Consider the following 23418-nt stretch of genomic DNA (forward strand, 5'->3'; position numbering starts at 1 on the left):
CTAAGAGCCAGACCTGGAAGGCAGACATTTTCACTGCAGCGAGCACTCCTCCATCCAGCCTCGGTTTCCATGAAAGCTGGAGCTCTAGGCCAAGCAGTGATGGAGTGATGAGGATTAGGGTCTGTTTACTGAGCACCTACTGTGTGCCAGGCCCTTGGCTACAGCAGTGAACAAGTCAGACAAAATTCGCAGACTAGCAGAGGAGGACAATGAACAAATAACTACATAACTAATTAGTGGATTAAGGAAAAGGGTAGCGTGCTGGTGGGGTGGGGGTGAAGGTGTCTCATAAAGAATTGATTGCCCTTCCTCGGTCTCTGCCTCTGAGCCAGGTACCTAGGACCCCTCCAGGCTGGGGGTGGGGGGTGCGCAGACTCGGGGACTCACGTGACGTCAGCGTAAAAACAGGGTGGAAAGGTCCTCCGGGGAGGTGGGGCTGTGCTTTAGAAGGCTCTGAGAGAAGGGTAATTCATTCGTGAATCGAATTCATTCGTGGTTCATTCATTCGAGAAGTCCTGCGGCACCTCCTGTGTCCCAAGCACCCCATGAGGAATACAAACGCGGCCCCTGTCCGCTCACTATATTGGGGGCAGACAGAGCGACAGGAAACCAGCAAAAAAGTCACGAAGGTGGTTTCATCCAGGGCCGTAGGCTCGGAGCAGGTAGGGAGGCCCGGCAGACCCGCCACCCGGGGGCGGCGACAAGTCCTGCATTTACTGCGCCCCCCCACTCCTCGTCCCCACTACTCAGCAAAGAGGTCACCAAGCCAGCGACGAGCGCGCCCTCCGCCGGCTCCGCAGCACCCGCGTCCCCGCGATCGAGGGCGCGCGCGGCCCGCCCGCCGGCGCCGCGCCCGCCCGCCCGGCGCCCTCGGCTTACGGCGCCCCCTCTCGGGAGCCCTCGGCCTCGCCGGTCGCGCGAGCAGGGGAGGGGGCGGGGGGCACCACGCACGCGCACGGGCTGGCGGAGCGCGCCGAGCGGGGTGCACCGCGCGGGTGCAGCCACGATGGAAGGGGGTGCGTACGGAGCGGGCAAAGCCGGGGGCGCCTTCGACCCCTACACCCTGGTCCGGCAGCCGCACACCATCCTGCGCGTCGTGTCCTGGGTAAGGACGTCTGGGTGGCCCGGCCAAGCAGGGGGTGGGGCGGGGTGGGGGCGCGGGCGAGGGCTGCGCGCCCGGACGGACCCCAACCCACCGGGCCTGGTGCCCGGGTGCGGCCGCGGGCGGGGAGCCGGCCGGCCGGCGTCCTGGCGCCCGCCCCTCCCTCCTTCCCGGGCTCCGGGCGGGGGTCCTGGCCCTCGCGGGGGCGCCTGCTCCCCGACCCCTGGCTTCCCGGTGTCCCCACTTCTTACTCTCCCCCCCGCCCCCCGTCGCGGTGACCTCCAGGCCGCGACCTGGCGCCTCGCGGGTCGGGTTGCGCGCGGCCGCCTGGGCGGACCGGCGACCGTGGGGACGGAGCCCTGGTTTCAGGTGGCCTTTATTCGGGGGTGGATCGGGGCGTGGATCGTTTCGCGGGGTGCACGCGCTCTTGCCATGGACGTTCAAGGAGGAGAGGGCAGGAAACCGGGTTTTTGTGGCTTAGCTGGGCTCGTGTGGAGCGACGCGCCGGGAGCCTGACACCTGGGCTCTCTCCCGGGGAACCGTCTTTCTGCAGCGTGACCTTGGGCTGGAAGCCACCCTAGAAATGTTCACGGAAAGTGAGGAGTTAAATTCCGAGGTGGGCAGCGTCACCTCCTCTAGCTTGCCTCAGTTTCCCGATTTGTAGCGAGGTGGGAGGAGCCTCCTTGAGACCTCCTTGGGATCGGATATTTCCTGAATTCGTGCAGACACCTGGATGCCTGAGGAGGGCCGTGGGCCGGGAGGGCGGGAGAGAGGTCCGCTGCCCACAGGGAAGAGCAGAGAAGCCCGTTCTGGACCTCCAGCCTGACGAGGGCAGAATCCCTCAGTGCAGAGAGCTGAGTGGGGGTCCCTGTTCAAACCTGGGGTCGGGGAGAGGAGGATGGGACAGAGTCAGCACACGGGGAGGGTTTCACATGACCTGGGCAGCACCCCAGGGAAAGGAGGCTTGCTGCTGTCTGGGGAGGGGTGTCTGGGGCTCCCTAGGTTTGCCGGCCATTGCCCAGACCCCCTCACTAGAGGGTCTTGCCTCTGCAGGCCTGGGGCCCCTTCCTGTGGGCCTAGATCAGAAAGGCCTGGATTGGGGACACTGGGCAGGGCCCCTGTCAGCCACCCCACGGGGCTAAGCCTAAAGCCAGCTGTGGGGTGCTCAACCTCCCTCACTTCCTGGATTTTCAGGGCCATATAAGGGTGTGATGGGTGGGACAGCTGGGGTGTTTATCTCTGGCCTCCCAGAGGGAAAGGGATCTACCTTTCCTTTGTCTAAAAACGTTAAAACCTCCCTCTGGTGCCACAGGAAGGGTGGCCACGTTTAAACGCCTTCTTCTCAAGTGCCCACCAGATGGGGAGCTCTTTGAGGGCAGGGAAGCCCTGTTCTTTAGTCTTTGGGTCTCTGGTGCTGGCACATGGCCTGGCACCCTGGGTACATCCAGGAGGGTTTGTGGTGCTGAGTTCATTCATCCGTGTGTTGTCTCCAGCTCCCCAGAGACCCTGGCAGGTCCTTGGCAAAGGTAGAGCTCTGGGGGACACCTGCCTGATGAGGTGGGGCGGCTCTGTGCACTGCTCCCCTCCGCCGGCCCGAAGCGTGAAGTCACTGGCTTTGTGACGGGGTGTGGGCGTTTTGTCTGCTTGGGTCACTTCTGCTGGTGAAGGCTTCACTTAGCAAAGCTTTATTGAGTTGGCTAGGCTCCAAGGGAAGGCGGCGTGACTCAGACGCAGCCCTTAGTGCTCAGGGAGCCTACAGTCCCGCTGGGGAGTGAGCCAGGCACCTTCAGGCAGAGGCCAGCAAAACCAGGAGAGCAATCAGAGAAGCTTCCTGGAGGAGGCGATGTCAAATTGGGCCTGGAAGGATGAGGAGGGTTTACATGTGTGCACATCAAGGTGCCGGGAGGACATTCCAAGCAGAAGGGAGAAAAAGTCACTGAACACCCACTATGCAGGGCTGTTCTCACGGTTACCTGGCTAGTTCCCCCCACAGTCGGTATCACACTTGAGGGAACTGAGGCTCAGAGAGGCCCAAGGTTACTGAGCATGTAAGTAGCAGATGGAGGATTTGAACCCAGATCTTCCTGTCTCCAAAGCACAGTGCTTCCCCTGGATCAGGAAGAGTTTGAAGTCCTGGGATTTCAGGTTTGGAAAGGATAAGGGTCATCTGGGTCAACCTCCATCCAATGTCCAAATCCCCCCAGAGGCCCCCAACAGTCTCCCAGCCCTGCTCACTACCTTTGCGTGAGCAGAGGTATCTGATACAGGCTGATGAACTTTAAAAAAATATATAGGTTTTTTTCTGATCGTAGAAGTAATACCTGCCGATTGTTGGAAAACATAAATCACTTGTAATGGTTGCACAACAATATATATGTGCTGAATACCACTGAACTGTACACTTAAAGATGGTTAAGATGGTAAATTTTATGTTGTGTGTATTTCACCAAAAAAAAAAAAAAAATTGGAAAAAGAAGCACGTGTGATCCCACCACTTAGGGAGGGCTGCTATCTCCTACCAGTCTTTTTCAAAAACACGTGATGCGCTGAGATATTTTAACACGTGGGGGCACGTAGTGGACGCACATGGCCACCTGCCCTCCTCCCTCGAGCTCCCTCTGCTTGCTCACCACAGGGTCTGGCAGGCAGGGTCTGGCTGGCGTTAAGCTTCACCTTCCAGCTATTGGAGCCTGAGCATTCAGCACCAGCTTGCCCTGGTTTGCCAGAACTTTCCTGGCTTCAGCACTGGTAGTCCCATGACCTGGGAGCCCCCCTGTTCCAGACAGACAAGACGGTTTGTCACTCTATCCAGGACTCCTGTGCTCCCAAGACCCCTTCTGCCGCCCTATAGGGCCCTAACAACGTGAGCACTTGGGCTTGCGATTTTGTAAAACTTGTAAGAGAAAGATCTTTTTTCTGTTATTTGTTTATTTGAAAGTGGGTCCCCAAACATGTAAGCTTCAGGGAGTCACCAAAGGTGGACCTACCCTGGAACCTGAGCCCCCAGGCCTGCAGAACCCCTTATCTCTTGACTGAGGCTTTCTCAACTCCTCTCTGCCCCGGTGTGCCCTACACCACCTCCCCCCACCCCACACACACACCTGGTGGGTGGTGATTACTCACTTCGGGAATTGAGGAATGGACCCTGAGGGTTAAGGTGGGGAGGGAGCTGGTGAGCCCTCTGGCAGATCCCAACTTGGACCCTTCCTGCCCTGGGCGAGGAGGTGATGGCTAAGTTGGGACAGTGTCCAGGGTGAGCTCAGAGCTGCCTCCTCTGACCTGGGTTGGCGGGGAGGTGGGCTGTGCTGGCGGGGGGCCAGGAGATCTGGCACCAGCTGTGGCCACCCCCTCTGCCTCTGTCTCCCCATCGGAAAGCAGAGGCTGGGCTGGGTCAGAGGTGCCCAATCCTGCCCCGATCCTGCAGCCTGTCAGTGACCCCTTTCTTTACCTGGAGCCAGGTGGGGGGAAGTGGAGTTTCAGCAGGGAGCTAGCTGATTTCATATAAAGGACTACCTTCTATTTAGAATTTACATCCTTTTAGAGCTTTGAAATGACCTATGGGAAAAGAATATTGGCGCTGGTAGATGAGAGGTTTTCTTTTTATTTCTTTTTTTTTTTTATATTAATGCTCTGTTTTGGCAAAAATAAAACAATAAAATGTTGGAAATTTTGCCATTTTCAGGGTTGATCTCTTAAGGGCTTTGGCTGTAACACTCAGGATGTTGTAAGGAGGGTGGGTGTCATCCCTCGCATGACAGAAGTAAGGGGCAGGCTGGAGGTGACTTCTCTACTGACTAGAGACAGAGCTCCTGGGCCCGGGACTGTCAGAGCCACAGTTTCAATCCAGTCCACTGGGTCCACATTCAGTGTACTCCCCGTGGCTTCCCTGTCTGAGTCGCAGTGTCACCAAGGAGTGGCTTGAGGGAGCAGTTTTACACCCTCATTTTTATCAGACCCCCTCAATCACTCCAAGCAAACACTGAGTATAAGAGCTGAGCTTGCGGGACTTCCCCGGCGGTCCAATGGTTAAGAGTCCGTGCTTCCACTGCAGGGAGCGCGGATTCAATCCCTGGTCGGGGAATTCCCGACGCTGCGAGGCTCAGCCAAAAAATAAAAATAAAAAAGCTGAGTTTGCTTTGCAAACGCAGCAGCTTCAAAATGAGACCCCTTGTCTCCGTTCCCAGCCAGATTGCCACACTCTAGCTGTCCCACATAGAAATTCTAGAGCCTGCAGGGGCTGGGGTGAAATGGGTCCAGGGTGGAGACAGAGCCTCTGGCCAGCTATGGCATTCATTCATTCATTCCACAAATACCAAGTCCCTGCTCGGTGCCAGCCTGTGTGTCCCACTGGAGATGCTCTCGGTCAATGAGAACAGAATTGAGTCCACAGTTACCATCCAGAAGGCTTGGGATGCAATACGAAGGAAATCCAGTGGGGAGTAGGTACCTCTGCCAGGGGGCGTGGACGGCTTCCAGGGGGAGGTGACCCCTGTGTTGGTCCTAATAAAGAAGGTGGGGGTGGAGGTGCATTCCAGGTGGGAGGAACAACATGTGTAAATAAATACTTGGGGGCACAAGGTCTGAGTGGGTTTTAGAAACGTTGCTGAGCTCCTGGGGACCCCGGGTATGTGAGTGAGAGCAAGTCAAAGAGGTGTGGGGGGCAGGCAGGGTGGGCAACCCAGGGTCAGCCTTGGATGCCAGTTTCACAAGCTGGGCTGCATCGGAGGGCCATGGACAGCCTCAGAGAGGGGTTTTAAGCAGAGAAGAGGTGTGTTTTCGGAAGTTCCCTGCAGAGCCATGTGGAGGTATGGCTTGGGGAGGGCTCTGGGGACAGGAGGCCCAGCAGGAAATGTGTGGTGTGGTCTAGCCTGTCCTCTCCCAGCACCAGGCAAGGCCCTGCCACTTACTCAGGGGGCTGGGTCCACACAGGCATGTCCTGTGCTCCTTTGGTATGTATCGCTGACAGTCTCAGAATCTTCTTGTCCTCTTCGCCTGCCTGTGACCGACCTTTGTCTGGTCCATCTGTCTCAGGCCTGGGAGAGAGTCAGGACATGGAGGTCGTCAGGAGACGTGGATGATAGGTTTCTGCATGCATCTCGGGCATTTCTTCGTGTCCTGGGGCAGTGTGGGAGCTTGAGGAGTCTTGGGTTTGGCATCGAGACCAGGGCCGCCAGAGAGGGACCTTGGAAAATCCTCACCTGTAACGTGGGATTGGAGTGCCTGGGTTCAGGGCGGACTCGGTTTGTGAACATGGATGTATAAAGGGCCTGCCATCCAGTTCATTCCTCTAGGCACGTGACATCCCTGTCCAATGGGTTTCATTACCCCCACTTTAGGTGAGATGTTGAGGCCCAGAGAGGTTAACTGGAGCTACTGGGATTGCAGCCCATGCCTGACTTCCAGGACGTGGCCCTTTCTTCCTGCTTTGGGGAGTCCCCAGCCACATGGGGAGTCCCACATGGCCACTTGTGCAGAGCTGTTAGGCAGGCTTGAGCCTGGGGAGAAAGAACAAAGGCTGGGGGAGGGAGGGTGGAGAGGAGGAAGAACCAGGGGGAGGAGGGAGGAAAGGGAGAGGGCAGATGGCAGAGCTGGCACGGAGCCACAGTTGGCACCTACACCGGAAGAACCAGCTGTCCGGTGGGAGGAGAGGCAGGGCAGAGCGTCAGGAAGTGCCTGGGGCCCGAGGCCTGAGTCCGTGTTCTGCGCCCACTCCACCCCTGACAGGTGGTGTGACGTGAGCGTCTGCCAGTGCTCTCTGGGCCCGTTTCCCCATCTATCAGATGCGGGGAGGACAGCCAGGCTGGGCTGGTGGTTCCCGGCCTTTCTACCCTCAGCAAATGCTACTCCTGCTCCTAGTGGGTTGTAGGTTGGGAACTTGGGGACTGGTCAGTATTTTTTTTTTTTTGACTGGTCAGTATTTAAAGAAGTGATGTCAGGGACCAGCCTCCCGCACCCCTGATGCTTTGTGGGGGCCTGCAGGGGGAGCCTGGGCCCCAGATCCATACTGCAGGAGCAGAACAGTGTCAGCTGGAGCCGGCAGGGTGGCCCGTGCCCCTGTGTTTCTGGGGAAGCCCTCCCTTCCTGGAGGGAGAGGTGCTCACCCCACCTCTGCCTGGGAAGATGGTGTGGGGGGAGGGGGACCGCGGGGAAGGGGTGGCTGGGAGAGTCCCAGGCTGTCAGGCCCACACTGTTCAGAAAGCCATCACCTGGGAACCCCAACCATCCCGGCTCCTCAAATGACTCAGGGTCCAGGGGTCAAGAGGACATGGTCTTCCCCAAATATTGGGCCCCCCTCTGAGCATCCCTGACACCTTTTTAAAGTTGTACTGTAACCTGGCCTCCCCCACCACCCAGACCCGGCTTCCCCAGCAGCCTTCTCAGTGGGGGCTGTTCTTTGCCTCATGCCCTCCCTCTGCCGGGCCTGGAGATGGGACACAGTCATCCCGGCTCCTGAGGCTGCTTCCAGACCATTCTCCCCCCGCTTTGAATCTCATCGCAGCACTGGGCCAGCCACTCCCCTCATTGCAAGCCAGCCCCAGGTCACTTGCCCTGTCTCTCAGCACTGCCCCGCCTTCCATCCTGCTGACTAGCTCCCGCTTCCGTGATCCTTCCCACAGCCTGGCCTCTCACTTCCTTGGCCTCCAGCCTCCCACAGTCTTGTCCTCCCTGCCTCAGCCACTCTCACTGGGTGTACCCTGGGCCTGGCCCTTGTTCCTGGCGAGAACTCAGGTGTCCGCCTCTCCCCACCCCTCCTGTCGTTCCAGCGCTCTGCCTCGCACGGTCCTTGGCCTGGGACTCCCTCTGTGCACCGGCCCTCACCCCATCCTCCCTGCCCCCCTCGCCAGCTTGGGCTCCCTGGTGGTCTCACCCACCTGCTCCCGGCTCTTGGCCCCCCTGCGTCGCTGCGCTCACCTGGCAAAGCCCTGCTTGCATCCACCCTTGGCCTCCTCGCACCTGCCCCTCCCTCAGGCTCTCTCCTGTTCTGGTGGCCAGGCCAGCCTCGCAGGGTCCACCAGGTGCACCCTCTCACCTGCTGGAGGACTCAGATTCCCTCCTTCCCTCCCTCCCTCTGCCCTTGCCTCCATCCTCCACTCTGGCTCTTTCCCATCGGCTTACAAATGGGAGTTCTTCCCACCCCCTTGCCCATGCCTCTGGTCCTGCAGAAGATTTGTCTATGGTCACCGTCTCTGGTGTTTCTCCCCCGGTTTTCTCTCACTTGCGCCCTGCTCAGGCTCTCGCCCTCACCTCTCCATCTTATCAAGATCATCCGTGACCTTCACATTGCCAAATCCTGTGGCCAATTGTTATTAATGGCTCTCACGGCCGCATCTGGCGCAGTGAGGGGTTCGTATGTCCTCCCGTTAGTTCCGTTGGTTCCGATAGCCGTGGGACTGCCGCCTTCTCTTTAATGTGCCTGGTCTTTGCGAGACTCACAGTCTAGTGGTGGGAAATGTGGCTGAGAAACCACTTAAAGTATGGAGGTGAGCATAAGCCCTAGAGTGAGGGAACGCTCACTCAGGCTCACTCGGGCTCGGGACAGGTGGGAGGGATGGGGCCAGCCAGGTGGAGAGGGGGGACATTCCAAGCAGAAGGAGCAGCACGGGTGAAGGCGCGGCAGGGCGGTGATGAGAGGCTGCTAACCCCCCCCCCACGCCCCATGGGCTGTAAGCTCTGGGGGGCAGGGACCGTGTCTGTCAGGTCACTGTCGTATCCCCAGTGCGAGACGGCACCTGGCATCTTGTCATGGCTCACACGTGGGTGAATGAGGCTGGGAATTGCAGTGCTCTGTCCTCCTCCATCCACCCACCGTCCCCATTCAAGTCTGCAGTCTTCAGGGCTGGGTCTCAGTTTCCCCATTTCTAGGAAGGCTCCCTGCTCTCCTGGTGTTTGTGCAGCCACAGGAGGGAGAAGACAGGGGAGCCTTCAGATCACCAGGTCCAGCGAGTCTCAGTGCCGCAGGGATAGGGCCCCTGCCCAGCAAGCCCACTCCCCACCCCCACTGCGGAGAGCACACGGAGACAGCTTGCGGGAAGATCACTGCCTAATCCGCATCAGGTCTCTGCTTCCAAGGCTGCAGAGGTGGTGGCCGGGCTGGGCCTGGGAGGAGAGAAGGGAGCCCGCCTGCCCTGCCCCCGCCCTGCGGCTCTGCACGAGGCTCTTGAGGAAGCCGAGTGCCCCCCCACCCAGTGCCCATCACGCGCCCCTGCGTTGGCTTCGGCCCTTTCCCTCACGTGACCCGGGGGGAGGCAGGGCCTGTTCCCGTGAAGGGGGGCCCTTGCAGCCTGACTCATCCCTCAAATGCTCAGCTGCCCGTTTCTTTGTCCGCTCTTCCCGTGAGGCCCAGGAGGCAGGTTGAGGACTTCATGAGGATGCGGGCAGGAAGGCGGGCTCAGCTCGTGCTGAGGGAGAGGACGTGGCAGCCCTTTGTTACGGAGTGAGCTCCCTGTGGTCAGAGGTGTGCAAGCCAAGGATGCTGAGGAGAGAATAGTCTTTCTCCCAACACTCGTGCTGCCTGTGCCTCTGCCCATCTATCAGGCTTTCTGTTCACTCACCTTGAAGCCTTTCCTGACCCTCCCTCTGGGTCTGGACTGGAGACATACACCCAACAACTGAACCAAAAAATAAGAAAAAAATACATAATGAGGTTATCAAGAAAATAAATGGGGGTATTGGAGAATATTGGGAGTCAGGTCTGGAGAGTTTCTCTGAGGAGGTGGCTTGCATTGAGATTTGGATGTTGAGAAGGAACCAGCAGGAGCCAGCCTGGAAGATCTGGGGAACTCTAGGCATCCCAGGTAGAGGGAACAGCCAGTGCCAAGGCCCTGAGGCAGGAATGAGCTTAGGAGGGAGCAGAGGCGAGTGGCAGGAGAGGAGGCTGAGAGGAAGCTGGAACCCTGGGGGTTGGGGTGAGGAGGAGGATTTCACCGTGCGGGTGTTGGTGAGTGAGATGCAGCAGGGGGTGACAGGATCTGACTTAGGTTTAGAGAGATCTTTTCAGCCCCAGTGAAGTGGATGGTGCAGGGGCGCAGGAGTGGCGCACAGAGGCTGGGAAGCTGCCGTCATCGCTTAGCAAGAGGTGATGGTGGCCTGGACCGGCACAGGGGCGGGGGCGGGAGGCTGCATGGAGGAAATTGAGAGTTGTTTGGGGAAGGATGAAGAAATAGACCCAAGTGCCAGGTTCGGTGGGGTTCAAGGATGCGCCCACTCTGGGGTCTGAGCAGCTGAGTGGGAGCCAGTGTGCAGATGGATGAGGGGGCGGGGAGAGACCAGAGGTGAGACCAGCAGCCGGTCGGTGTCCTCTTCTTCGGGGCTGGACTTTATCCTCAGCCCCGGGAGGGACTGGTGAGAGTTGGGGGAGTGGTGAGTGCCCCCTGGCGCCCGTCTGGAGATGGGGTGGAGGAGGCGGGAGAGGAGGCTGTCCTGAGTCAGGCAAGCAACACTGTGGCCTGGAAGTGGACAGTAGGCGATGCCGCGAACTGGAGAGCCGGCGAGCGGGTCCGCTGGCTGCCTGCAGCGTGAGGCAGGGACCAGGGACTCCTCCCAGCCACCGGTCTGGGGAACAGATGTCTCTGTACAGGGTGAGGTAGATAGAAGGTACCATCCGGAGCTGGCAGGACCGGAGAGCCGTGGACTCCTGACCTCATCTCTTGACAGCTTGTCTGGAGGAAGACTCAGCAGGTGTCTCAGGATGTTTAAAGCCGGGCCTCTGGGAAGCTCCCTGAGAACAGCAGGGACCTCTGTCCCCACCTGCCCCTGACGCTGGCTGGGCCCAGCTGTCCCTGGAGCCCGAGTTAGCCTGATGCCCGGCACTGGCCCAGGCACAGCCTGCCAGCTCTCTGGGCGGATGTGGAGAAAAGTGGGCCGGGCCCCTCCTGCACTGTGGGGAGGTGACAGGCTCGGCACAGCAGCTGTCTCTCCTGGGTCTCGTGCTGGTCCTAGAGTCTGGGATCTGGAAGTCATTTCTTCATGGGGAGGCAGCTGAAGGTCGAGGTTTGGCACACATTCCGGAATGGGGCTGGACCTGGGGCAGGCCTGGGCAGGAGGCCCGGCACCATGCTTACCTGCTCCGGGTCATCCGGCCGTGGGCTGGCCAGAGTCCAGGCCTCCTGGAGCCTCAGCTGCCCTCTGCTGGAGTGCGCTAAGTAAGCCTGCTTTGTTGGGGTGGGTGTTTTGTTGTTGTTTTTGTTTATCTGTTGAAGTGTAGTTGATTTTTACAATGTTAGTTTCTGGTGTACAGCAAAGTGATTCAGTTATACATATAAGTGTATATATATATATTTTTTTTCAGATTCTTTTCCATTAGGTTATTACAAGATACTGAATATGGTTCCCTGTGCTCTACAGTAGGACCTTGTTTATCTGTTTTGTACACAGTAACGTGTATCTCCTAATCTGTGGGGTGGTTTTAGGTTTATTTTTTCCCTTAGGGGTTTTGATGAGGATTAAATGAGATGATTTTTGTCAAGCCCTCCCAGTGGATGCAGGGCCCCTGCAGAGGCTGTGGGCTGGCTCAGGGTCGGGGGTTAGGGTGGGCGAGAGTGACTGGGAAGGAGGGTGTCCCAGGAGGCAGCTGCAAGTCACCACCTCCCAACAGGGTTTTGAAGGGTGGGAAGGAGTTCGTTCCTATTTGAAAGATGAAGAAGGTGGGGAAGGGTGTTCTGGGAGGTGGGAACAGCCAGGGCGAAATTATCAAACAGCCTGTGGCTTTGCTAGTGCTGGCCCTCTAGGATGGTTGAGTCATGGGGTGGGAGAGAGAGCGATGTGAGGCCAGGGCAGGGTCTGGCAGTTCTGGGGTCTCTGTTTCTGTGTGTCTCTGAGTCCAGGAGCCTGAGATGCTGAGATTCCTTCGATTTGCTTTTCTGAGTTGGAGATAGCTCTGCTCTAAGTGCCATCTGGAATCCATTTTTTTAAGACTCAGGATTGGATTATAAAGATGGTGAAAAAAACAGAGTCTTGCCCCAGTTTACCTTGGTGCTTTTTTTTTTTTTTTTAAACATTTTTCTCTAGTGCAAGGGAGGGAGGTGGTTTTTCCTGTGCCTGCCTGTGCCCAGTGGCCCCCTGAGTACCTCCCGGGGCCCTCACCCTCCATCCTCTCCTGTTTCCTGGCTGCTGGTTCTGCCTCCGCAGACCTGTCCCGGCCCCTGCAGCAGATCTGCTTGTTGGGGTGAGCTTCTCCCTCCCATGCCTCTGCCACTGTGGCCAGCGTAGAATTTCATTGTGGTTTAATTTCCAGTTCTCTGGTGGCTGCTCTGCGTGCTCCTTGCCATCCGGCCTTAGCAAGTCACCCCAGAGGCCGCCCGACACAGGGCACCGGCCTTGGATTTTTGTCAATACTCCATCCACCCTTAAACAGCCGTGGGACCTGGGCAGTTCCCTGGACGTGGGTAAAATGAGAATAAGGCCATGGACCTTGTGGAGTGAAGAGCATGTGTTTCAGTCACATCATGGGTCTTGAGGGAGTCCCCGTTCCTCCTGCCTTGAACTGTGGAACAGAAACCTGGGGCCTGGGCCTGCTTTTGGGAGGCTCCCTCCCACTCGGGGTGGGGAGACTGCAGCTAAATGGAGGAGTTAACCTGGGGCCCAGAGGGTCCTGCAGGGGGTGTGGTGAGACTGCAAGGGCCTTGTTGTGTGTCCTTGGCAATGCTGCTTCCCCTCCCCTAGGCTCAGTTTCTCCATCTGTAGACTCTCAGCCTGGTCCAGGGGTGGCTCCCTGCCCTGGCCCAGCCCTGCAGCCTGCGGGGGACCTGGCACGACACCTCTGTTCCCAATTCTCATCCAGCCCAGCCCCTCCCCGACTGCCCTGCTCCCCGCAGCAGGCCAGTGTCTGCAGATTCTGGTGGCTTTACCTCCAAAGGACATTCAGCCCCCACTACTTCACCCCATCCCGCTGCCCATGCCAGCCCCGCCCGCTTGTCCCTTACCTGGGCACTGATTAGCCCCTCTGGTCTCCCTGCTTTCACCCTCGCCCCACAGTCTTTTCTCCACCATGACCAGGGTGAGTCTTCTTTTTTTTTTTGTGGTACGCGGGCCTCTCACTGTTGCGGCCTCTCCCGTTGCGGAGCACAGGCTCCGGACGCGCAGGCTCAGCGACCATGGCCCACAGGCCCAGCCGCTCCGCGGCATGTGGGATCTTCCCGGACCGGGGCACGAACCCGTGTCCTCTGCATCGGCAGGTGGACTCTCAACCACTGCGCCACCAGGGAAGCCCCGGCAGGTGGACTCTTAACCACTGCGCCACCAGGGAAGCCCAGGGTGAGTCTTCTTAAACCTAAGTCAGATCAATCACTCACTTGCTCTTAACCCCGAAGTGACTCCTGAACTCAGCCTTCCCCTGCAGGCCCTGGGGGCCGGCCCCTGCCTACCTTGGGGACCTCCCCTTGCTCACTGTGCTCCAGCCACACCCTGTGCACCTCCTCGAGGCACCAAGCTTATTCGCACCCCAGGGCCTTTGCACTTGTGGTTACTTCTCCCTGGAACGTCTCTCCCCAGTATCTGCATGGCTCTGCCTTTCTGCATATGGGCATCCGCTCAAAGGTCACTACATCAGTGACCCCATTCGCCCAGTCTGTCTCCTCCTGCCCTGCTTGATGCTTCTTCGGGACACTTGTCTGGACTTTTGTACATGTTTCTCAGCTGTTTGTCTCCCTGATGAGAACAGGGACCTTGCCCCCTCAGCCTCTCGCACAGGGCCTGGCACATACTAGGTGCTTAGAAATACTTTAAAATGAATGAACAACCGATAGTAAGCCCCAGTTCTCTGGCCTCCGAGATGCGGCCTCCCAGGCCCCGGAGGCAGGGGGCCCTGTGGCTGCAGAGTGGTCATCTCCCTGGGTAGTGCATGCCCAGCAGAGGGGCAGCTCACCCCACCGCCACCCAACATAATCAGAAAAGTTAGTTATAGCCCAGCACCTACCGCGTGGTAGAAAGAATATTATGGAAAGAAAACAGTGGAAAGGGCCGGGGGTTGTGAGGTGGGTAAGTAGGTGGCTGGTGGGAAGTGGAGGGAAGGGAGGCACCGGGAGAGGTGGGCAGAGCGGGTACTTAGAGGACCTTGACCACCAGCCCTAGAAGCTTGGATTGTGTCCAGAAGGCCCAGGGCCGGGGATTGGGGGCGGGGGCACTTAGGTGACCTTCATTCTGCAGGGTGGGGACCATGATCCATAGACCCAGATCTCGTTGCTCCTGTGGCTTCTCGCTGCATTTAATCCAATGTGCCCGTGCCCCACCAGGCCCTGCTCTCCCTGCCGCTTCCTGTCCCATTGCCTCCTCCAGCCCCAGCTCCCTGGTCCCTGCTCCAGCTGTGCTCCTTCCCTCACCTTCAGCCTTTGCCCCTTCTGTTTCTGTGCCTGAAACACGCTTCCCCTGATCTGTGCAGGGCTGGCTCCTTCTTGGCCCAGCTCAGAGATCACTGCTCGGGGCTCCCTCCCCTGACCACTGCCACCTCTTCCCAGCACTTGCCACCGCGGGTCATTGCCTCAATTGTCTTTTCCACTTGTTTAGTGTCAGTCTGGCATTTTTTGGTTGTTTACTCTGCATCACATGCTCTTCCTTACACGTAGGACCTCATTTATTCCTCACAAAATGCCAGTGGTTTAGGTGCTGTTGTTGTTGGGAACTGAGAGAGAGGTTAAGCCCAAGGCCACCCCGCTAGACAAGGGGCCAGGCTCTCGCCCCCTCACTCCTGTAGCTCCAGATGGTCAGCTCCCTGACAGCAGGGGCTCCACGGACGCGGTCCCCCTTGACGCCCCCTCCCAGCACAGTGCAAGGCACTGAGAAGCCTGTGACCTGTGATGAATGCCTGACGGAGGCCCAAGTCTGCAGGAGGGAGCCGTGGGCGGAGAGGAGGGCGGGGAGCCCAGGGGCTGAAGGACCGGCTGCAGGGAGCTGGCATGCCAGCTCTGCCAGTTCCGTGGCCCCGCCCGGTCAGGTCCGGGAGGCTGTTTAATCTTGCTCCTTCCCCTCTTGGGGACACGCCGTCACCAGCACTTTCCTCCTGGCCTCTCTGAGGACTCCCTGCTCCTCTCCCCCAAGAGGGCCCGTCTTAATGCTTCCTCCTCTGCTGTCCCCAAAGCCCGGACTTCCGCCCACCTGCTGCCCCCACCCCTCCACTCAGCCTGCTTTAGGGAAGGGGTCCACCCTTGTTCCAGCCCCCAGGGAGCGTGTCTTCTCTCCCAGGGCCTCTGGAGAAGGGAGTTAACCCTTAACGAAGTCCTGACTGCTGTGCTCTGTGTACTTGTGTGTAATGCTCCCATCAGCCCTGGAGGGAAGGATAATTTTTACAGAGGACCAATCTGAGGCTCAGAGAGGTTAAGTCGTTTGCCTGAGGCCACACAGCATGAGCAGCAGGCCTGGGATTTGAATCCAGCAGGTCTGTGTGGCTCCTCAGTGTCTGAAGTCTGTCTAATCAAGAGGCTTTTCAATTTTGCTGGATTGGTGATGTCTGATGACACTGGGACTGGGCCTCAGATTCCCAACCCGGCAGTTTTCTGGTAGGAGCCTTGGACTTGTCTTGGTGCACAGGCCCAAGGGGCTGTGTGAGTGGTGGTCCCTGGAGTTGTGCAGTGCACGGCCCAGGCAGCTGGCTGTCAGAGCCCGCCTTTGTCTCCCAGTGGCGTCTGCATTGCTTGTCTGGGCTGTCAGTAGCCCAGGGGTCCCTCTGACAGTTGCTCTGAAGTCTGGACTTCGTGCCTCTCCCCTCCTGTGCCCCTGAACGCCAGACTTGCCATTCCAGTCCCACGGCCTGTTCCCATGACACTGATGCTTTCCTACTGATCCCCTGGGTCTCTGGAAATAAAGGGTCACGCCTGCTTCAGGGCCCACCTCCTGAGGCTGAGGGTCAGCTTGGTCAGGTGGAAGAGAGCATAGGGCTGAGATTCAAGAGACCTGGGTTCAAGTTCAGCCTGTACCCTGACAACAGTGTCACCTTCTCTTTCTGAGCCTCAGTTTTCCTTCTCTGTCAATTGGGGGCAGTACGAATCGCCCTTGCTGCTCCATGCGGAGGTTGTGAGGATGCAGAGCCTGTGACCGGGCAGAGCCGTGTGCCAGGAGGCCTGCACTGGTCTGCAGGTTGAGGTGACATGTACATTCCCGAATCAGGACTGGCAAATGTGTGGCTCACAGGCCACCACTGCCCATTTCAGTGCCCGTGGCTGAACCAGGACACAGCACCCCCCCGCATCCTTTCTTTTTTTTTTTGAATTGCAGAAAAATTCGTATTACCCACAATACACCATTTTAAAGCATCAGTTCAGTAGCATTTAGTGGATTCCCAGTGTTGTGCAACTACCACCTGTCTAGTTTCGAGACTTTTCCATCACCCCACAAATACCCCCCATACCCATCAAGTAGTCACTCCTCATTCTTCCCTCCCCCAGCCCCTGGTAACCTCTAGTCTGCTTTTTGTCTCTGTTTTGCCTATTTTGGGTATGATACATAAAAGAAATCATAATACTGACCTTTCGTGTCTGGGCTTCTTTCACTTCTTTCTTCACCTGTTTTAAGGTTCATCCAGTTGCAGCATATATCAGAACTCTGTCCCTTTTTATGGCTGAATAATATTCCATTGTATGGATGTGCCATAGCTTACTTCTCCATTCATCCATTCATGGACATTTGGGTCAGAATCCTTGTTAACACAAGTGTCATGAACCAGTGGTCTCCAAACCTTAGTTCATGCCGTCCTTCAGGAAAAATTTTTGAATCAGTCCTCCCATTAAACGTAAATTTGAAACCCATGCACCTATGGTCAGTTAATCTATGACACAAGAGGCAAGAATATACAGTGGAGAAAAGACAGTCTCTTCAATAAGTAGTGCTGGAAAAACTGGAGAGCTACATGTAAAGGAATAAAATCAGAGTGTTCTCTAACACCATATACAAAAATAAACTTCAAAATGGATTAAAGACCTAAATGTAAGACTGGAAACCATAAAACTCCTAGAGGGAAACATAGGCAGAATACTCTTTGACATAAATCATAGCAGTATTTTTTTGGAATTATCTCCTAAAGCAAAGGAAATAAAGGCAAAAATAAACAAATAGGACCTAATTAAACTTAAAACCTTTTGCACAGCAAAGGAAACATGAACAAAACAAAAACACAACCCTACTGAATGGGAGAAAATATTTGCAAATGATATGACTGATAAGAGGTTAATATCCAACATATATAAGCAGCTCATACAACTCAACATCAAAAAAACAACCTGATTAAAAAATGGACAGGAGACCTGGATAGACATTTTTCCAGAGAGGAAATGCAGATGGCCAGTAGGCACATAAAAAATGCTCACCATCGCTAATCGTCAGGGAAATGCAAATCAAAACAAAAATGAGATATCATATCACACCTGTCAGAATGGTTATCATCAAAAAGAACATAGGGACTTCCCTGGTGGTCCAGTGGGTAAGACTTCGCACTTCTTGGGGCTTCTCTGGTGGCGCAGTGGTTGAGAGTCCGCCTGCCGATGCAGGGGACATGGGTTCGTGTCCCGGTCCGGGAGGATCCCACATGCCGCGGAGCGGCTGGGCCCGTGAGCCATGGCCGCTGGGCCTGTGCGTTCAGAGCCTGTGCTCAGCGACGGGAGAGGCCACAGCAGTGAGAGGCCCGAGTACCGCAAAAAAAAAAAAAAAAAAAAAAAGAAGACTTCGCACTTCCAATGTGGGGGGCCCAGGTTTTATCCCTGGTCGGGGAACTAGATCCTGCATGCATGCTGCAACTAAGAGTCCAAATGCTGCAACTAAAGATCCCACATGCTGCAATGAAGACCCGGTGCAGCCAAAATAAATAATAAATAAATAAATAAATATTTTTAAAAAAAGAACACAAATAACAAATGTTGACGAGGATGTGGAGGAAAGGGAACCCTCATACACTGTTGGTGGGAATGTAAATTGGTGCAGCCACTGTGGAAAACAGTATGGACGTTTCTCAAAAAACTAAAAATAGAACTACCATATGACCCAGCAATTCCACTCCTGGACATATATGTGAAAAAAACAAAAACACCGACTTGAAAAGATACATGCACCCCAATGTTCATGCATTATTTACAGTTGCCAAGAAATGGAAGCAACCTAAGTGTCCATCAACAGATGAATGGATAAAGAAGATGTGGTAAATATTGTATATATATATAATGGGATACTACTCAGCCATAAAAAAGAATGAAATTTTGCCATTGCAGCAACATGGGTGGACTTGGAGGGTATTATGCTAAGTGAAATAAGTCAGACAGAGAGAGACAAGTACTGTGTATCACTTATATGTGGAATCTAAAAAACACAACAAACTAGTGAATATAACAAAAAAGAAGCAGACTCACAGATATAGAGAACGAGCTAGTGGTTACTAGTGGGGAGGGGCAATATAGCGGTAGGGGATTAAGAGGTACAAACTATTACGTATAAAATAAGCTACAAGGATTTATTGTACAACAAGGGACTATAGCCAATATTTTATAATAACTATAAATGGAATATAACCTTTAAAAATTGTGAATCACTATATTGTATACTTGTAACTTATATAATATTGTACATCAACTATACTTCAATAAAAAATGTGGATTTGTTTTATATATATTACTGCTACACTAATATGTCCAGTACATTATAAAACCCATGTAAAGTGTAGACATCTTAAAAAGATACAATTTAAAAAATGATGCTTCTTATATTTTTTCTCACACCTGCGCTGGAGTCACTTCCCATCATAGGTGTTAGCTAAGGACGAAAATGTGTCTGGGTCATATTGAAATTCTAGTTCCTTATTATAGAAAAGTTGGAAAGCAAAGTGAAGTGGAAAATGGACAATAAACCCTCTGCAGCCTGCACCTCAAGTTCACTGTAGGCCACATCTGAGGTTCTGTTTTCCTGTTTGTGTGTTTGTCAGTTGGGTCTGGGCCTCCTCATAATCATAGTTTCTGGGGAGGCAAGAGGTAGGAGGAAAAAGCATGAACTTCAGAGTCAGGTCCCTGGGTTTGAAGCCAGCTCTGCCACGTACCAGCTGTGTGACTCTGGGCACATTAACCAATACCTATACTTTCCCTGCTTCATCTGCAAAATGCCGGTGATGGATTGTCTTCGTTAGCTGCTGCTGTGTAACAAGACACCCCAAAATGTAGTGGCTTAAAACAACAAACATTTGTTATCTCACAGTTTCTGTGGCCAGGAATCTGCTTAGCGAGGTGCCACTGCCTCTCACATCATGGTGTCAGCCAGGGCTGCGGTCTCATCTGAAAGCTGAGGGAGGATCCATTGTCAAGCTCACTTACATGGTGCTGGCCGGACTCGTTCCCTGTGGGCCGCGGGGCTCAGTTCCCTGCTGGCTGTTGACTGGAGGCCTCTCAGTTCCATGCTGCGCGTGTTTCTCCATAAGGCAGCTCAAAACCTGGCAGCTGCTTCAATCAGAGCAAGCAAGTGAGAGGAGTCAGGAGGGGGTGAGCACGATAGAGGCCAGGTCTTTGTAACCTCCTCGCACAAGTGACATCCCGTCACTTTTTGACATATTCTGTTTGTTTAGAAGCAAATCGCTAGGCTCAGCCCACAGTCTAGGGGAAGGAGATTGCACAAACGCGGAATACCAGGAGGTGGGGTCTTAGGGGACCACCTCTGCTGGCTGCCAGCCCAGCTGAAATAGACCTGTCTTGGAAGTTGTTGGGGGCACTTAAGGAGGTAACACATGTTACACTTGGGGTCCTGCAAGTAATTGACCTGTTGCTCTGTAATTGACAGGATTGTGACTGTTGTATTTTTTTCATTTATCATTCTTTCCACTTGTCACGGCCTGGGCAACAGGGAAGGGTGGGACCAAGGACAGGGCCTGAGACCCCAGAACAGCCCGTGGCTCTGCAGAGCAGAGGGGAGCACAGAATGGGGCTGGGCACGTGCCCACATCGGAGGAATCAGCTGGGGGCTTGCTGGCTTGGCAGTTTACCACCCAGAGGGCTGAGACCTCTTCTCCTGGGAGGCCAGGTCCAGTCCTAGAGGAACTGTGGTATCAGGGCCCAGGAAGACCTCTCAGCACCTGGCTGGAAGGGGAGTGGGGCCACATCTGTGGTCAGAGGGTCCTCAGTGCCTGCAGCTGAAGAAGAAGGCGATTGACCCCGCCTGTGCTGTGTGACCCCAAGCAAGTTCCCCTCCCTCTCTGGGCCTGCCCTCTGAAATGCATGCTTAACACCGGCCCTGTGGCTGTTTGGGGTGAAGAGGGCTCACAGAGAGGCAGGCAGCAGGCCGAGGGGGTTGGCAGCCCTCCCCTCCCCTGGGGCTGGTACTGGGAGGGGTCTCACGCCTGCCCCTGCCCCTCCCCCGCCACCGCAGGTGTTCTCCATCGTGGTGTTCGGCTCCATCGTGAATGAGGGCTACCTCAACAGCCCCTCAGAGAGCGAGGAGTTTTGCATCTACAACCGCAACCCCAATGCCTGCGGCTACGGCGTGACCGTGGGCGTGCTTGCCTTCCTCACCTGCCTGCTCTACCTGGCCCTGGACGTGTACTTCCCACAGATCAGCAGTGTCAAGGACCGTAAGAAGGCCGTCCTGTCCGACATCGGCGTCTCGGGTGAGCCCCCACCCCAGTGGGCACCCCCCAACCCCAGCGCAACAGAGTCCGCAGGGGGCTGTCCTGGCCGTGGTCCTCCTCACCCTCACGCACACCTGGGAGGCGGCTGCCACCCTTCTCCCTATTTTCCAGATGGGGAAACTGAGGTACAGGCAGGTGAAGAGACAGACTTGGGGTCACAGGGCTGGCAGCAGGGAAGGGTGGGACCAGGGCTGGGCCTGAGACCCCAGAACAGCCCATAGCTCATGCGGGGGGGGAGCACAACGACCAGAGGAGTTACCCCTTCTTTCAGTGGCCTCCTCTGGCCCCTTCCCTGGTGGAGCCCCGTGAGAAGTAAGCAAGGCGATGGCTGAAGGCCCTAGCACACAGTAGGTACCCCGGGAGGGTCAGGACCTGGAGCTGGGGAGCCACCGTGACCTGCCACCCCTGCCCTTCAGAAATGGCCTTTGGCAGAAGTACCCTGGTCTCTGTCCCCATGAGTTCCGAGAGACTGATTGGAGGGTGCTTGGATTTGGTGTCCTTGGCCTGGGGTTGTGGTCTCAGGTGTCTGGCTGGGACCTCCCCCCACTTCCTGGCCCCAGGACTGTCAGGATGTGCCTGGCTTGCAGGCAGTGAGGCCCGGGGTCCCTTAGACTTGAAGGAACTAGAATGACATGAGTGGTTCTCAAACTTTGTTCCATGGAGCCCCTGGGTTCCCCAGCAGTGTCTCTGGGAGGGGCTAGGCTCTAGGCATCACCCCCGGCACACACGCTTTTTATCCTGAGCAGCTCTGGACTTCTATGGATAGACCGTGGGCATCTAGAGATCTTGTCACAGGGCTCGCACCACTAAACTCCCCAGACCTCGGCTCTCCAAGGGCCCCTCACTAACCTCGGGGCCTTGTGAGGCTGCAGTCACACTAGTGGTTGAGACTCAGACCTGCTGGTTCTGGCGTCCCCTCATCCTCCCCTGCCCAGTTCTCTGGGAGGCTGCGGGGTTGGGTGGACGCTCCTCCCAGAGAGCTGCAGGTCTCAGGGTGGACCATGGGTCAGTCAGGGATTCAGCCAGGAAATGTGTGTTGGCTGAGGTTAGAGACACGCCGGCCGAGGCTGACTGACTTTTCTCTGTCTTTCCTCCCCTCTGTGTCTCCCTCCCTCTCACTGCCCGGCCCTCCCTGGATCTGCTCCCGGCCTGGCTGGTTCCTTTCTGTGGTCTCTCTCCCGCTCTGCATCTGACCGGCCTCTCTGTTTCCGCCTGCACCTTGCCTGTGCTCTCCCCACTCTGACCCCCACCTCCTCTCCCTTTGGGGGTGGGGGAGCGTGGGAGACGTGCTCTTGAACGTCCCCCGTTCCTCGGTTTCCAATCGCCTCCCTCTTCGCCCTCTCTCCCCACGCGGGCGTCCGCCTGGCCCCGCGCACACCCCAGCCTTCTGGGCCTTCCTGTGGTTCGTGGGCTTCTGCTACCTGGCCAACCAGTGGCAGGTCTCCAAGGACAGCCCGCTGAACGAAGGGACAGACGCGGCCCGGGCTGCCATCGCCTTCTCCTTCTTCTCCATCTTCACATGGGTGAGTACACCGCCCACCCAGCCCACACTCGCCGGCCCCAGCCAGGCTCCCGTGAGCATAGCCACGGACTCTGTTCTGCTTCCCTCCTCAATGCTCATGGCGGGGCTGCTCCCTGAGGAAGGAGACTGTCCAGCAAAGACAGTCAGGTGGTGGTGGCAGACCCTGGCTTTGGTGCAGAGCACCATTCCTGTGGTAATGGACTCCCCTCCCAGCCACTCCAATAGTTGGATGGTAGGTATTTACTGTCCCCTTTTACAGATGACAAAGCTGAGGCCTAGATGGGAAGTTAAGGCCTTGAGGTTCAAGGCAGGGAAGGAGCCCAAGCTGAGAGTCAGGAGACCTGGGTCAAATTGTGGGGCTGCCTCTAATTTTCTGGGCCTCTGTCTTCCCATCTGTAAAGTGGGGAGATTGGATTTGCTGTGGGGTGTGTCACAAACGCAGATGGCCACGGGGCAGGCAGGATGTGAGAAGGCGTGAGTGGACCGGGTGGCATGTGCACACCGTCCTAAAAGGGTACCCTCTGCCCGGCCCCTGTTCTGAGCAGTAATGGGGACCCACAGAGGCCAGGTCTTCCTGTTTTCCCAGGGAGCCCAGAAGTCTGAATTTCTATGAGAAATCTGATCTTTATGTGTTAGCAATTTGTTCAAGTTTAAAAAAATATATTGTGTGGGTCCAAAAAAGCATGTCTCTGGGCCCCACTGGCCAGAGATCACCCCTTTGCAGGCTCTAGACCGAGTGGTGTTGAGCACCCATCAGCGTGACAGCAAGGCTGGTCCTTCTTTCCCACTGGTTCCAGGTCCTCTTGATTTATTTTTTCTTCTCTCGTCTCCCTCCTGCAGATATCTGGGGTTATATAGGCTCCGTTCCCACATCCCAAGGGTTCTCACCTCTCCTCTGACAGTGCCCCCTTCCCTCCAGACCTTCCAGCTGTCCTGACCCCTCCTGTGAAGCCTTGCTGCAGCCAGCCTTCCCTGTCCCCCCTGCCCTCCTGGGCCTGTCCTAGACTTCTTCCTTTTTTTGGGCTCCTGGCTATCCCTTTTCTCTTGGGGGCGGGGCTTGAAAAGGAGGAGTGGGTGATTGGACACCACGACTTCCAGGGGTGGGTCTGAAAGCCTGACTGACAGGTGCCCACCAGCCCACTGCAGTCAGCCTCCCTGCTGGCACCTCTGCCTCTCCCTGTTCTTCCCCGCTGGCCTCACCCCTGCTCTCTCCTG

At 56.2% G+C, this 23418-nt stretch overlaps 1 protein-coding gene across 3 annotated transcripts in view; it reads left to right on the plus strand.

Moving 5' to 3' along the window:
- Positions 1-952: 952 nt before the first annotated feature.
- Positions 953-23418, plus strand: part of SYNGR1 (synaptogyrin 1) — a 29279-nt gene continuing 6813 nt past the window's right edge. For 2 of the 3 annotated variants that reach the window (XM_029205137.1, XM_029205138.1), the window contains exons 1-3: positions 953-1105; positions 20423-20660; positions 22065-22204. In XM_029205137.1, the coding sequence (XP_029060970.1) occupies positions 1007-1105; positions 20423-20660; positions 22065-22204 (477 nt within the window). In that variant the 5' untranslated portion in view covers positions 953-1006. Of the gene's footprint in view, positions 1106-20422; positions 20661-22064; positions 23410-23418 lie in introns of those variants that run through there. The other variant, XM_029205135.1, reaches the window with a different exon arrangement.

The sequence above is a fragment of the Monodon monoceros genome, unplaced genomic scaffold (genome assembly GCF_005190385.1).
Source record: "Monodon monoceros isolate NGI ecotype Baffin Bay Population unplaced genomic scaffold, NGI_Narwhal_1 Super_Scaffold_6, whole genome shotgun sequence".
In the NCBI taxonomy this organism is placed as follows: domain Eukaryota; kingdom Metazoa; phylum Chordata; class Mammalia; order Artiodactyla; family Monodontidae; genus Monodon; species Monodon monoceros.